Source organism: Rousettus aegyptiacus, unplaced genomic scaffold (genome assembly GCF_014176215.1).
Source record: "Rousettus aegyptiacus isolate mRouAeg1 unplaced genomic scaffold, mRouAeg1.p scaffold_m13_p_5, whole genome shotgun sequence".
Classification (NCBI taxonomy): domain Eukaryota; kingdom Metazoa; phylum Chordata; class Mammalia; order Chiroptera; family Pteropodidae; genus Rousettus; species Rousettus aegyptiacus.
Genome location: NW_023416308.1, coordinates 48927789 through 48944006, shown reverse-complemented (window position 1 = coordinate 48944006; position 16218 = coordinate 48927789). Strand labels below are relative to the sequence as shown.

The 16218-nt window shown below is 33.6% G+C and overlaps 1 protein-coding gene across 5 annotated transcripts in view; it reads right to left on the bottom strand.

Annotated features, from left to right (window-relative positions):
• The window catches only part of LOC107518684 (protein NPAT), a 59594-nt gene that overhangs the window by 32861 nt on the left and 10515 nt on the right, over nucleotides 1-16218 (bottom strand). For 4 of the 5 annotated variants that reach the window (XM_036220217.1, XM_016160560.2, XM_016160561.2 and 1 more), the window contains exons 2-3: nucleotides 4971-5089; nucleotides 1471-1531 (exon numbers count right to left, since the gene is read on the bottom strand). In XM_036220217.1, coding sequence (XP_036076110.1) covers nucleotides 1471-1531; nucleotides 4971-5089 — 180 coding nt within the window. Of the gene's footprint in view, nucleotides 1-1470; nucleotides 1532-2431; nucleotides 3158-4970; nucleotides 5090-16218 lie in introns of those variants that run through there. The other variant, XM_016160563.2, reaches the window with a different exon arrangement.

Genomic DNA, 16218 nt, shown 5'->3' with positions numbered 1-16218 from the left:
GTTTCTTAATAAACTCAGTTGGAGAAAACTTATCACTTAATTTGAATAGACATAGAGAATGAGGAAAACTTAAACTTTTCTCTCAGTGTTGACATACTCAGAATAGAAGCTATAATTAGGCTGCTTTCTTTTTTCAAGCCATTGAGTATCAGATGCAATATGAGTGAAAATGGACATTTGTAAAATTTCTGAAGCTTTTTTAGAGTAATAACTTTGTATCTCCTTTGAATTAAAAAGACAAACTATTTGAAATCTTTGTTCTATTTGACGTCCTGTGACATTTAAAAGTAAATTAAAATAATTTGATTTATAAGTAATCATAAGGGTTATGGAACTCCTTGAGTGTGGAAATTAGTTTTCTACAGTCAATGTTTTCATGTCTAAATCACTGTAATTGCCCAGCAACCCCTTAAAAAATGTTACTAGTTACTAAGAATTACGGGCAAAATTCCTGATGATTAATTAGTCTTTTTTAGGATGTGTTCTAAAGCCACAATAATGGGAAACTCAGAAGATTTAAAATCTTTACCATGTATTTATTAAAAAAAAAAAAGAGAGAGAGAGAGAGAGAGAAAGCTATCTGATATAAAAATAGGATATAATTCTTTGGACTGCAAAAGAATATTGTTTTTGATGTCATTTACACTGTAAATATTCCTGTAAGATAGTTAAGGTAGTTTGAGAAAAGAAAACTTTGGCAGAAAGTAACCTTCTTGAAGAGCTAGAAATGAAATTCGAGCCCTGAATTTCCAGACCTATTACTCTCTACAATTTCTAGTTTTGTGATCTTGGAAAAGTTATCTGGCTTCTTTAATCTTTGGTGTTCTGATATTTAAAAATGGGCCTAAAACAATCAACACCTCTCATCAGACTATTTTAAGGGCTAAGATAAAACATATGAAAGCATCTAGAACAATAATGTATACGAATAGGATTCAATAAATGTTAAGCTTATTTCTTTTTTTCTTTACCATTTTAAGCTATTTACTAATTATTCTTTTGTTAAAGTGTGGGTTATAAAAATAATATTAGAGGACAAAATAAACAATTCTAAGTTTCTCCCTAAAACATTTAGGAATTATTTTATATTCTGATAAATATAAGCCAGAATTTTATGACTTGTTCCTGTATCCAGATCTAGACTACAAAAAACTTAAATAGTTTGAAATATTTTAACACAAAGCAATGTCTGTTCATCAGAGTAGATACCCAGAGTTAAGAATTTTACTATATAGTAACTTAAAAATTTTTATTATATTTTCTAATATTCAGATTTTCAATTTATCACTCAACATATACACAAACTATTTGATTAGATATTCCCCACTACAATTTATCTCATAACTGAGACAGTTTTCTTTTGGCTTTTTAGAGGCATTAATATTCTTTAAAAAACTACTTCTAATAAAAACAATTAGATAAAAGCTATATAAAACTAACAAACACCAATCCCTGAACCTGAATTCTTACCTTTTGTTTTCATAGCTACATATTCATTCAGAATTGTTGTCAAGTTTTTTCCAAATAAGGACTGAAAAGAAAAAGATCAAGCATTACCCAAACTGTATACTACTAATTTCTCACCATGAAACAGTTCACCAGATAAAAGTTATTAAAAGATCTGATTGCAGAGCAGCTGCTGAAGAAAGAGTAAAAAGCAGGTCATCAAAAATGAAAATGCTCATTCAAGTTAGGGGCTGAATCAAATCTTACAAGGAATAAGACATTGTGACTATGTTTTTTAGTTCAAATAATGCAAAGGCATAAAAGCAGTTTTCAGCTGGGAGGTAGAGATGCAGTCATACAACTGTTTAAAAACTCCTAATTTGCCCTTTCTACCCTGCAAGCCATGTGAACCTGCCAAAGAACAAAGCAAAAAACTGAGTGTAAGAGACACTCTTCCCAAGGATAAGTACAATTGTGTTTTCACTTCGACCATTTCATAATCTCATTTGTTCCCTATTCTTGCTACTACTAAAGGGCAGGCTTTTACTACCTCAGGTTTGTGGTCACATAATAAAACAGGAAAGAGCAAGGATTTTTAGACAGTTCTGGTTTCAAGTTCAACACTTACTACAGGTATAATAAATCACTTAAATTCTATAAGGCTTACTTTCATATATAAAAATGAACATATTAATTCAGACTCTTGTTACGAAGATTAAGTGAAGATACATGTAACATGACTAGGACAATGTTTAACACATCATAGGTGATTAGTACCTTTTCTCCTCCTGAACTTTCAGATTTCTAATTTGTTTTTCTGTCTTAATTAAAGCCTGAGAGGTTAGGGTATTTGCTTAATACTAACTTTGTCCTTATATCTTGCTTTATTCTAACAGCTAAAAATTAACTGCTGAATGACTTATTATGTACTGAATTGTGTCCCCACCCAGATTCATGTGATGATATAGCAAGAAGGTGGCCTTACGCCAGGAAGACAGTCCTCACTGGAAATGAATCAAGGACACCTTGATGTTCAACTTCTCAGCCTCCAGAACTGTGAGAAGTAAAGATCTGGGTGTTAGGTGTGCTTGTAACTACTAGGGCATTACTGCTACTAGGCCCTTCTAGCTGACGAAACTAAACAAAACACAGACATGCTAATCCACATATACAAACATATCTATATTTATATATTAGTACACATTAAAATAAACATGACTTCATACTGATACCTGGCTATAATTCAACACCACAGGTTTTATTCTTATGTTTATTTGTATCTTCTTTCTCAGAGAAACTTGGCTCCCATTACCTATAATGTATTTATGTACTTGCTTAGAATTGCTAATTTAGAAGAACTAAGAATTTATTTAAGATTTATTCATGTTGTGTGAATCAACAGTGCTATTTTATTGTTTAGTAGTGTTCCACTGTATGAATATACCACAGTTGCTTTGCTTACACAGTTGCTGAAAGACATTTTGGTTGTTTTCAGTTTTTGATCACCAAAGATAAACGTTATTGTGCAGGTTTTTGTGTGAATGGAAGTTTTTCTGTTCACTCGGGTAAATATCTGTGCATAAGTGCTAAGTCACATGAGGAGAGTATGTTTAACTTTACAAACAACTGCCAAACTGATAATATGGAGCGCTTTTTTCATATGCTTATTGTCATGCATATATTTTCTTCAGAAAGGATCTTTAAATCTGCCCACTTAACAAAAATTCAGGTTTTTTTTTTTTTTTTTTTTTAATTTTAAGAGCTTTAAAAATAATCTGGCTAAGTATCCTTTACCAGATATTCCTCCTAGCTGTGGCTTGTCATTCTTTTAATGCTGTCTCTTGCAGAGACAAAGTTTTTAATTTTTATGAGGTTGAAATTTTGTAGTTAGTGCTTTTGGTACCATATCTAAAACCTCCATGCCAAACTCCATACTACACAAATTTTCTCCTATGTTTTCTTCTCAAAGTCTTATAATTCTACATTTTACATTTTACTCTACTATCTATTTGGTTAATTTTTGTATAAGGTATGTGTAGAGGTTCTTTTTTTTGTATCTGGATGTCTAATTGTTCTATTGTCATTTGATGATATTATTCTTTCTTCATTGAATTTCCTTTGCACTTTTCTCAAAAATCAGTTTCCTTCCACTGATCTAAGTGTCTAACTTTCCCCTAATGCTACTCAATCTTAATTAGTATAGCTTGTTAGTAAGTAATGTGAATCCTCCAATTTATCCTTTTAAAGAATTGTTTGGGCTACTCTAGATCCTTTGCATTTCCATATAAAATTTAGAATTCAGCCGTGTTCTATCTATAAAAATGCTTGTGGAGATTTTGACGGAAATGAACCTATAACCCAAAATGGGGAAAACTGACATTTTAACAATACTGTTTCTCGATCCATGAATACAATATCTCTCTTCTTTTATTCAATCTTTGATGTCTTTCATGGACATTTTAGAATACATATCCTGTATTTTATTAAAATTATTACATATGTATTTTATTTTTGTTTGTTGCTATTGTAAATATTTTTTAAAAACTCAACTTTAAATGGTCCATTGTGGGTATACAGAAATACAATGAACTTTTGTGTATTTTGTACCCTATGACCTTGCTAAACTCTAGCAGCATTACGGATTTTTAAAGTTTCCTATACAGATAATCATGTTGTCTGTGACAGATGAAATAAATCTAAGAAGCCATGTTTGAAATAAGACGATAAAGTATTATACCAAATAATGTCACTCCAGAATATACCTATTATATACCAAATGATACTCTTATTTAGTGATATTTTTAAAAGTGGTGACAAGATATCAAAATACCTATTTTATATTTGTCTGAGGTAAATAACCAATAGGAAAGACTGGGCTAATATAAATACCATAGACCAGATGGCTTAAATAACAAGTGATTTCTCATCATTCTGGAGGCTGGACAATCCAAGAAAAGGTGACGGCTATCTGGTTCCTGGTGAGAACCAACATTCTTGCTTGCAGACGTCCACCTTCTTGCTGTGTGCTCACATGGCCTTTCCTCATTGTATGCACATGGAGAGATCTCTTTCTTTTCTACTTATACGGGCATTAATTTTATCATGAGTGTCTCAAACTCTTGATTTAACCTAAACTTAATTATTTCCCAAAGGCCCTATACCCAAATGCCATCACGCTGGGGTTTAGGGTTACAGTATATGAAATTTGAAGTGATACAAATATTCAATCCATATGAGCAGTAAACAAGTAAGTCCAAAAACAAGTAGTAGTAAATGTAATTTGAAATGAGGGTGTCATTTTGAAACTGCTTTTCAGAGGCAAAGTTGTAATTCACTTACCGGTTTTGGCATAAATGTGTGATAAGAAGAGGTGGTGTTCTTTGGATCTTTCTAATCATGCATGAATACAAATTATCAAATTTCTGCCAAATTTGATTTTGCTAATGAGCTGATTTAAGATTGTGCTTATAGTCTCTTATGTTGGTTAATAATGAAATACTTCCTTTAAGAAACAAATCACTCACCAGTAAGCAGGCTGGGATAAAACCTTCATCTGTACAATGTTCTGCGTATTCTTTTAAATGCGAACTTTCCAAAATAAAAGTCTGGCAAGTAGAAGAGAGGTTTTCCTGCTGTAAGTAACCTACATGAAAAATAAAAGTTTAGGTAATTTCAGTAAATTCTGCGCCTTGGATAAAACTATTAAAAATGCTAGAACCCCACTTTGACCACACACAAAAGCAGAGCATTTTCATATCACAAGTGGAATTTCAAGTCGAATGGGCTTGGATTCTGCAGCCTTGCCCAGCAACACCAATTTGTGCTGCAACAAAGTATAATTCCTAAAATAGATGACTGTTTAATGGGAAAAACTCTAACAAAACTAGAAAAATAAAATGTAATTATTGCATAGTAATACTTACAGGAGAATTAATAAAACAATGATAAAGAAATAACAGGAGAACCAATAAAGGAATGATAAATATTATTCTATTCAATAACCTCGATATTAGCTAGGTCAGAAGTTGATATAAATTAACTTACTGAATTATAAAAAAATCTACATTCTCTTAATGTTGCTATTTACTTGCATACTTCACTTATTTGTCCAATGGTTAAAAAAAAATGAACAAAAGAACTACTTTGCACAAAAGGTAAGAAAAGTACTCCTTGGTTTTTAATTTATGCCCTTTGAGAATCAAAGCATTAACTATGTTAACAAGAACTTTAATATTCAAATCTAACTGACATTTATGGAACAATATTATGAACCAGTACTTGGTACTTTTACACTTATGAACACTATTTGTCCTGATTAGCAGCCTATCCTTGTTCTTTTGTTTCTTAGGATTACTAAGTTTTAACTAAACCAACCACGAAAAATAGCAGTGTAGTACAAAAAGAACAGTGGATAGGCTATCAGGAAACCAGGTTCTTCTTCTATTTTGTTAAAATAAGCACTGTGACTTTGTGGGGAAAATTACCAAAATTCTTCAGGACTCAACAGAACTTCATCTATAAGGCAATACGCTTCCCTTGAATTGTGGATCAAATCTGGTTAAATTACTCCCTTGTGTAAAGCCCTTCAATCACTTCCTGTAGCTCTGAGTTTAAACTCTAAATTCTGAGTGGCTTCAGTATGAATGGTGGATTGAGGACTCCAAAAATCCTCTCCTCCATAAAAGCAACGAGAACACTAGCACAAATAATTAAAATCAATTTTTACAGAACTCTGAAAAACAGTAAAAGTGTTGCAAAAACCTGAGCATTTATTTTTAAACATGACTAAATGTTAGCAAGTACAGTGAATATTGTTGAATTTTAACTTGCGCTAGTCCTACACTCATTTCCCCAGCTTCGTGGCACACCTGAAAATCAACAGCCTGTAATCATTGTGAAAACTAACAGCCTAGCAGCCAGGGAAGAAATCAGATAGTGCTGGAATTCTTCTGAAGCCTTATTCTCAGAAACTGTCATTATTTGACCCTTGGGACAACACCCTGTAAAATCGCACTTGCATGGCTTGTCTTCGAACTGAATATGTGCTCATCCAGTGCAAACAAGGTTCTCCTTGCCAGTATTTGCTTATAATGATCTACCATGTAACAGTTGGGACAAACAATAAGTAAACAAACAAAAAAACCCTTAAAAAGTACACACAGCCCCCTGGCAAACAATGGGAAACTTACTGACGCCAATCATTTAAGGAAATCAATGTCCAATCATAGACTATAAATTCAAAGAATACAGACTTTTACTATATAATTGGATCAGCAACTAAATAAATAGCAATTGCTAAAACAACCCCAACAAATAGTAATAACAAACATGGGGAAGAGAGAAAAGTTTGATCCTAAGAGTTGTCACATATAAAGTGTCCAATTTTCAAAAAAAATTTATGAGACATGTGGAGAAACAAGAAAGAATGACTCACATATGGGGGGGGAGGGGTGGGCGGAGCAGTCAATAGAAACTATTCCTAAGGAAGCTAAGACACTGGACTTATGACTTTAAACAGCTACTTTAAATAAGTTCAGAGAACTAATGAAAACCATGCCTAAATATCTATAAAGGAAAGTATGATAACAATATCTCATCAAAAAGAAATATAAGTGCCTACAAGACACTTACTTCGAATCAAAAGAGCAACTGAAAGTAAAAGGATAGAGATATTTTACGAAAATAAAAAGGAAAAAAACAGCTGGGGTAGCAATACTTATACCAAACAAAACAGACTAAAACAAAGACTATAATAAATTAGACAAAGCAGGACCCACTACTACTACTTCTGGATAATTATTTACCTGAAGAAACCCAAAACGCTAATTCAAATGGATGTTAGTACTCATATGTTAATTACAATAAAGATATGGCAACAACCTGGGTGTCTATTAAGAAATGAATGGATGAAGAAGAGGTGGTACATATATATAATACAATACTACTCACCCACAAAAAAAATGACATCTTGCCATCTGCAACAACGTGGATGAACCTAGAGGGTACTGTCCTGAGTGGTGAGACAGACAAATGCCATATGATTCACTAATATGTGTAATTTAAAGAACAAAATAAACAAACAACGGAATGTGGGGAAACATGGTGGAATAAGAGATAACCCTAGATCTCTTCCCAGGAAAAAATAAGGTGAACATTTAAAACTCAACAAAAACCACCCAAACTGCACACGAGCATGTCACAATAACCACACGTCAGAACCCTGGGTGTTGGGCGGTAGACTGAGAGAAATAAAGAAGCTGCCTCTCGAAGCCTGCAGGAGCTCCTTGCAGGAGGAGGGACAGGGGTGAAGGTGCTGCGACTTCCCTGATCAGCCTGCCCTGAAGTGCCAGAACTTCTAGCAGCTGGCAGCAGGGCCCAGCCATCAGGGCAGAAAGCAGAGAAGTGGGATGGGACCACAGAGAAACAACAGTTGATTTTTTTCGGCCCGGTTGCAAAACCAAGGCTGAGTACCGGCCCCCAACTCCCAGAAGCTACCTCTCCCAATACCCTCCTAGACTGAACAAGGTGGAGCCCCAGGGGAATCTGAGCGAAAGCCACCAAAACTGTTGCCAGCATTTACAGGGACTGAAACTGAGAGTACCAAGTTTGATTAAATATCTACAAGAAAATAAAAAAGACATTTAGGCTTTAGATAAAGCAGGGATCCAAGAGGCTTAGATGGCACCTACTAGAAACCTAAAAGAAAAGCGCCTTCTTTGCAGCAGGCTAAAGAGAGATCTTTATATAATAAATCTTTCTGGAAAAACAACAGAATACACTTCCATTAATGCCCAGGCGCAGAAATAGTCCATTAAACACCATGAACAACCAAGGAGACAAGGAATCTCAGAAAGAAAGAAAAAAATCTCCAGAAAATAAGCCTACAGACATAGAATATGAGACTTAAATGACAGAGAAATCAGGATAATACTTCTGAAAAAACTCAGTGAGATCCAAAACAAATCAGCAATTTCAGGAATTGAAAAAACATCTAGATGAGCAAAGCAATGAGACTGAAACCCTCAAAAGGAACCAAATAGAACTGCTAGAGATGAAAAACACACTGCAAGAGTTGAAAAATGAAATAGCAAGCTTGGGAAATAGAGTCAACCAAATAGAGGAAAGGATCCATGATACCGAAGACAGAAATCTAGAAATAAATAAGAGGGAAGAGAGAAACCAAAGAATGAAAAATAATGAAAGAGAAATACAAGAACTAGCAGATACCATCAGGAGAGGAAACATAAGAATAATGGGCATTATAGAAGGTGAGAAAAAGGAGCAGGGACTAGAACGCATTTTCAAATAGTGGACAAGAATTTCTGAAATCTAATGAATAAGCTAGAGCTTGAAATTCAAGAAGTCAACAGGACACCTAATTATCTTAACTCGAAAAGGCCTTAACCAAGACTCATTGTATTAAAATTATCAAAAATCAATGACAAAGACAAAATTCTTAGGGCAGCCATAGAGAAGAAAATGGTAACTTATAAAGGTAAACCCGTTAGATTATCCTTGGACTTCTCAGCATAAACCTTATAAGCCAGAAAGGAATGGAATCAAGTATTTAAACTATTAAGTAAAAAGAACTATCAGCCTAAAATAATGTATCCAGCTAAGCTCTCCTTTAGATATGAAGGAGAAATCAAGACTTTTCCAGGCATACAAAAATTGAGGGAATTCTCCACTATGAGGCCTGTACTACAGAAAATACTAAAAGGGGTCAGCTCACCTAAAATAAAATAATGAAACAAAACAAAACAAAAACAAATACATAATTAGGAGTAAAGTGACTACCAGGCAATTAGAAGCAGGGGAGTGTAACTCTTATTAAGAACACAGCATTATAAGCTTAAATAAGAAGAGAATGGCTATAATAAGATAGTAACAAACATTCAGCATACTCAGAGGCAAACTGAAATAACAATGACAGAAAGGGGAGGATTCAAAGATCCAAATTCGCAAAGGGAAAAGGAAATAAGGAACACGCAGAAGAAAATGGACAACTGTGTGTGTGTGTGTGTGTGTGTGTGTGTATAAAACTATCCTTTACATATTCGTAATGGTAACCACAGGCCAAAGATTAGAACTGAGAACCAGAAGCAAAACCCACAAAAGCCAACCAAAATAAAGAAAACAGAAATGCAAGGACAAGGAAGCAACGGAACACCGAGCTACCAGAAAGCAAAAGATAAAATGGCTACAAGAAGACCTCATATTTCAATAATCACCCAAATGTAAATGGACTAAACTCACCAATAAAAAGGCACACAGTTGCAGATTGGATCAAAAAATAAAACTGAACCATATGCTACCTCCAGAAGAGACACATCTCAGCATCAAAGACAAATACAGACTCAAAGTGAAGAGTGGAAAATGATATTTCAAGCAAATAGTATTCAGAGAAAAGCGGGAGTAACGGTAATAATATCGGATGAAAGACTTCAAAATAAAAAAAGGTAAAGAAAGATACTGAGGGACATTTCATAATGATAAAGGAAATCATGTACCAAGAAGACATAACACTTATTAATATCTACACTTTCAATCAGGGAGCCCTGAAATATATAAAGCAATTATTAACAGAACTAAAGGGGGAAAGAAATCAAAACACTATCGTAGTAGGGGACCTAACTATCCCACTGTCGGCTATGGCTAGATCATCCAAACAGAAAATCAATAAGGAAATAACATCCTTAAATGACACATTAGACCAAATGGACATAAGTAACATATACAGAGCCTTCCATCCCAAAACAGCTGCTTATACATTCTTCTCTAGTACACATGGAACATTCTCAAGAATCAACTACATACTGGGACACAGAAATAGCTTCAACAAATATAAGAAGGTTGAAATCATACCAACCATATTCTCTGAGCATAATGCTTTGAAACTAGAGATCCACTGCAAAAAGAAAGCAGGAAGAACCACAACTACATGGAGATTAAACAACATGCTATTGAAGAATAACTGGGTCAGAAAACAAATAAAAAGAGAGATCAAGAGATACATAGAAATGAATGATAATGACAGTATAACATATTAAAACTTTTGGGACACAGCAGAAGTGGTCATAAGAGGAAAGTTCATACATTAGAGGCCTATTTCCAAAAACAAGAATGAGCCCAAATGAGCAATCTAATGCTTCATTTAAAAAAAACTAGAAAAGGAAGAACAAATGAGGCCTCAAGTCAGCACAAAGAAAGAAATCATCAAAATTAGAGCAGAAATAAATGAAATTGAAAACATAAGAATAGAAAAAATAAATACAACAAGGAGATGGTTCTTTGAGAAAGCTAATAAAATTGACAAACTCCTGGCTAAAGTCACTAAAGAAAAAAGAGAAAAAAACACAAAAATCAGGGATGAAAGAGGGGAAATTACGACTGACACTGCAGAAATACAAAGGATCATGCAAGAATAAAATGAAAAAGTATATAACAAATTTAATAATCTAAAAGAAATGGACCAGTACTTAGAAAAATACAATCTTCCTAGACTGAATCAAGGTCTGGAAAACTTGAATAGACTGATCAGCAGTATGGAAATTGAAACAATCATAAAAATCCTACCAAAAAGTAAAAGTCCAGGACCAGATGGCTTCACCAGTGAATTCTACCAGACATTAAAGAAGATTTAATACCTATTCTCCTAAAACTCTTCCAAAAAAATTGAAGAGGAGGCAATACTTCCCAACTCATTTTCTGAGGCCAATATTACTCTTATAACAAAACCTGGTAAAGATAACACACAAAAAAGAAAACTACAGACCAATATCTCTTATGAACACAGATGCAAAAATCCTAAATAAGATACTAGCAAACCGAATACAGCAACATATTAAAAAAGATTATATACCCCGATCAAGTAGACTTCATCTCAAGGGCACAGGGGTGGTTCAACATACGCAAATTAATCAATGTGATACACCACATAATCAAATGAAAAAGAATCATATGATCATATCGATAGATACAGAAAAAGCCTTTGATAGAATACAGCATCCATTTATGATCAAAACACTTAACAAAATTAGTATACAAGGACAGTACCTTACATAATAAAGGCCATATATGACAAACCCTCAGTCAACATTATTCTCAATGGCGAAAAACTAAAAACCTTCCCTCTAAGATCAGGAACAAGACAAGGCTGTCCACGATCGCCACTCTTATTATATATAACATTGGAGGTCGCAGCCAAGTGTAATTAGGCAAGAGAAAGATATAAAAAGCATCCAAATAGGAAACAAAGAAGTCAAATCATCATTATTTGCAGATGACATTATTTGCTATATAGAAAACCCTAGACTCCACAAGAACACTACTAGAAATAAGCAAATACGTTCAAAAATCCATAGTATTCCTATACTCTAACAACAAAGTGTCAGAAAAAGAAGTTGAAAGAATAATTCATTTCTCAATTGCAACAAAAAGAATAAAATAACTAGAGATAAATTTAATGAAACATGTGAAGGACCTATATAATGAAAACCACAAGACCCTATTAAAAAAAAAATTGAAGATACAAAGAAATGGAAACATATTCTGAGTTCTTGGACTGGAAGAATCGACATAGTTAAAATGACCATATTACCTAAAGCATTATACAGACTTAATCCAATCCCCATCAAAATCCCATTGGCATTTATTAAAGAAATAGAACAAAAAACATCAGATTTTTATAGAAGCACAAAAGACCCCGAATTGCCAAAGCCATCTTGAGTAAAAAGAATGAGGCTGGAGGCATCACTCTGTCCGACTTCAAATTATACTACAAAGCGACAGTAATCAAAATGGCATGGTATTGGCAGAAAAAGAGACACACGGATCAGTGGAACAGAACTGAGAGTCCAGCAGTAAACTGATATTTATATGGGCAAATGATTTTTGACAAAAAAGCCAAAAACAAACAGTGGAGAAAGGAAAGCCTCTTCAATAAATGGTGTTGGGACAATTGGAAGGCCACTTGCAAAAGAATGAAACTAGACTGTTTTCTATCACTACACACCAAAATTAACTCAAAATGGATTAAGGACCTGAATATAAGACTGGAATCAATAAAATGCATTGAAGAAAACATAGGAACTAAAGTCAAGGATCTTGGACTTAAGCAATGCCTCCAATAAGGGCCTAATATCCAAAATAATACAATGAACTCATATGACTCAATAACAACAAAAAAAACAAATGATCCAATCAAAAAATGGGCAGAGGACCTGAACAGACACTTCTCCCCAGAGGATATACAAATGGCCAACAAATATATGAAAAGATGCTCATCATCGCTAGCTATTAGGGAAATGCAAATCAAAACCACAATGCAATAACATCTCACACATGTTAGAATAGCTATAATCAACAGGGCAAGTAATAACAAATGTTTGAGAGAATGTGGCTGGTGGGACTGCAAATTGGTACAGCCACTACGGAAACAGTATGGAGTTTCCTCAAAAAACTAAGAATTGATCTACCATATGATCCAGCAATTCCTCTAGTAGGTATTTACCCCAAAGACTTGAAAACTCATATCTGAAAAGGTATGTGCACACCGATGTTGATAGCAGCACTCGGCCAAGACAAGGAAGCAATCGAAAAGTCCTATGATAGATGATTGGTAAAGAAGCCGTGGTACATATATACAATGGAACATTAGCCATAAGAAGAGATGAAATACTGCCACTTGAAACAACCTGGATGGATCCTGAGATAATCATGCTAAGCGAAATAAGCCGGAATGAAAAAAGTTGAAAATCACCTGATATTACTTATATGTGGGATAAAAATCTAAGAGCAACAGATGAGCAGGAGAAACAGAGACTCAGGGACATGGATAATGGACTAGTGGTTACCAGAGGGCAGAAGGTAAGGGAGGAGGGAAAAGTTAGACAGGGTAATGGGGTTCAAATATAGCAGTGTTCGGGGAGGGTGAAGTGGGTAAAGGAGATCAAATATATGATTCTTGAAGGAAACTGGACTTTGGGTGGTAATCATACAATAGAATATATAGATGTCAAATTATAATGTACAAGTAAAAATTATATATAATCATATTAACTAATGTTAACCCAATAAACGTAATAAAAAAAGAAAACCGAAAAAGCAAATAAATAAACAAACAAACAAATAAATAAACGAACAAACAACAGAAACAGACTAAGTTACAGAAAACATTTCGATGGTTGCCAGATTAGGGGGGAGGTGGTGGTGAGAGGATGGGTTAAAAAGGGGAAGGGATTAAGAAATACAAATTGGTAGTTACAAAAAAGTCTTAGGGATGTGAAGTGCAGCATAACTGATACAGTCAATAATATTGTAATAACTACGTATGGTATCAGATTGGTACTACATTTATCAGTGATTACTTCATAAGTTAATGTCTAATCGCTATGATGTACACCTAAAACTAACATAATATTGTATTAACTGTAATTGAAAAATAAGAAATATAATAAAAAAAGAAAGAACAATTATAGGATAAAAACGAGTAGACATTCTGGAGGTGAAAAACACAGTAACTGAAATGAAAAATTAACTAGAGGGGGCTAAAGAGCATATCTGAGGAGGTAGATGAAAGAATCAGTGAACTTGAACTTGGACAAACACGATTATCCAGTATGAGGAACAGAAACAAACAAACAAATATCATAAAAAGTGAACAGTCTCATAGACCAGTGGGACATCATCAATTGTATCAATATAAGCATAATGAGAGGTCCAGGAGAGGAAAGACAGAAAAGGACAGAAAGAATATATAAAGAAAAAATGTCCAAGAACATCCAAAATATCAGGAAACACATTAATCTACTTATCCTGAAAGCTCGACAAACTGCAAGTAGGATAAACTCAAAGAGAGCCATACCTAGACACATAATAACCAATCTGTCAAGACAAAAAAAGAGAATCTTGGAAGAGAAGGAGAGTTAAGCTCATCATATACAAGGCATCCTCACAAAGGATTAACAGTTGATTTTTCATTAGACACCACAGGAACCATATTCAAAGTGCTGACAGAAAAAGGGTTAACCAAGAATTCTGTATCCAGCAAAATTCCTTCAAAATGAAGAAATTAAGATACTCTTGGATTAAAAAAAAAAAAAAAAACAGAATTTGTTGCTAGCCAACTTGCCTGACAAGAAAGACTAAAGGGAGTTATTTGGGCTAAAATGAAGAGACTTCATAGTAAATCAAATCCATATTAAAAAGAAAAAAAAAGAACACTGGTAACAGTAATTACACAGGTAATCATAAAACAGTAAAAATGATTTTTGTATTTTTCTCTTCTCTTTTAAAAGACAATTACAAATAGCAATAATTACAATCTGAGTTGATGGGCATATGATGTATAAGGATGTAATTTATATGACCTTGACAGCTAAAAGGAAGGGGAATACGATGGAGTTAAACAGGAGCAAAACTTTTATATAGTATTCAAATTAAGTTGGTAGTAATCCAAAAAAAGATTGTTTTAAGTTAATTCTAATCTCTCAGCTATCACTATGAAAATAACTCAAATATAAAAAATATAAAGAAAATAACGGAATTAAAATAGTAACTGGAAAATATTTAACACAAAAAGGCAGTAATAGAGGATGAGAACAAAGAAGTCAACTGATATACAGACTACAAAAAACTAAATGGCAAAATCCACACCTAATCAGTAATTACATGAAACGATAATATATTAAACACTCAAAAGATAGAGACCCACAGAACAGATAAAACACATGATCTAATTATATGCTCTCCACAATAAAAACACTTTAGAGTCAAAGACACAAATAGGCTGAACATAAAAGGATGGAATAAAACATGGCATCCAGACAGTAACCAAATGAGAACTGGAGAGGTTATACCAATATCAGACAAAGTATATATTAAGATGAACATTGTTAGAAGGGTATCAATAAAAGGTTCAAAAAATCAAAAAGATAAGAATTACAAGCAGATATGCACCTAAGAACAGAGGCCCTCAAAACAATAAGCAGAAATTGAGGGGGAAGGGAGAAATAAACAATTCGACAATTAAAGTTATAGACTTCAGTATTATACTTTGAATAATAGACAACTAGAGAGAAGATCAAGGAAACAGAAGACTTGAATACTATAATCCAAACAGACCTAACAGATATCTACATTCCATGGTATCTTCTACCCCAAAACAGAATACGTTCTTCTCAAATGCACATAAACATTTTCCAGGATAAATCATTATTCAGACATAAAACAAGTCTCGAAAAATTTTAAAAGACTGAAATCGTATAGAGTATATGCTTCGACCATAGTGGAATGAAATTAGAAATCAATAATAATAGAAAATGTAGGAAATTCAGAAATATGTGGAAATTAAACACCATGTTCTTAAATAACCAAAGGGTCAAAGAAATCACAAGGAAAGCAGAAAAAATGTTGAGATAAATGAAAACAAAAACACAACATATCAAACCAAACTGTATGGGCTGCAGCTAAAGCAGTTCTTAGAGATATATTTACATCTGTAAATACTTGTATTAAAAAGATGAAAAGATCTCAAATCAATAACCTGTCCTTCTACTTTAAGAAACTAGAAAAAGCACATACTAAACCCAAAGGCAGAAGAAAGGAGATAATAATTAGTAGAGGAGAAAAAAAATAAAAGAGAAAAATCAATAAAACCAAATGTTGGTTCTCTGAAAAGGTCAACAAAATTGACAAACATTTAGCTAGACTGGACAAGGATGTAAGAGAGAAGATAAATTACTAGACAGGAAATGAAAGAGACAATAATAC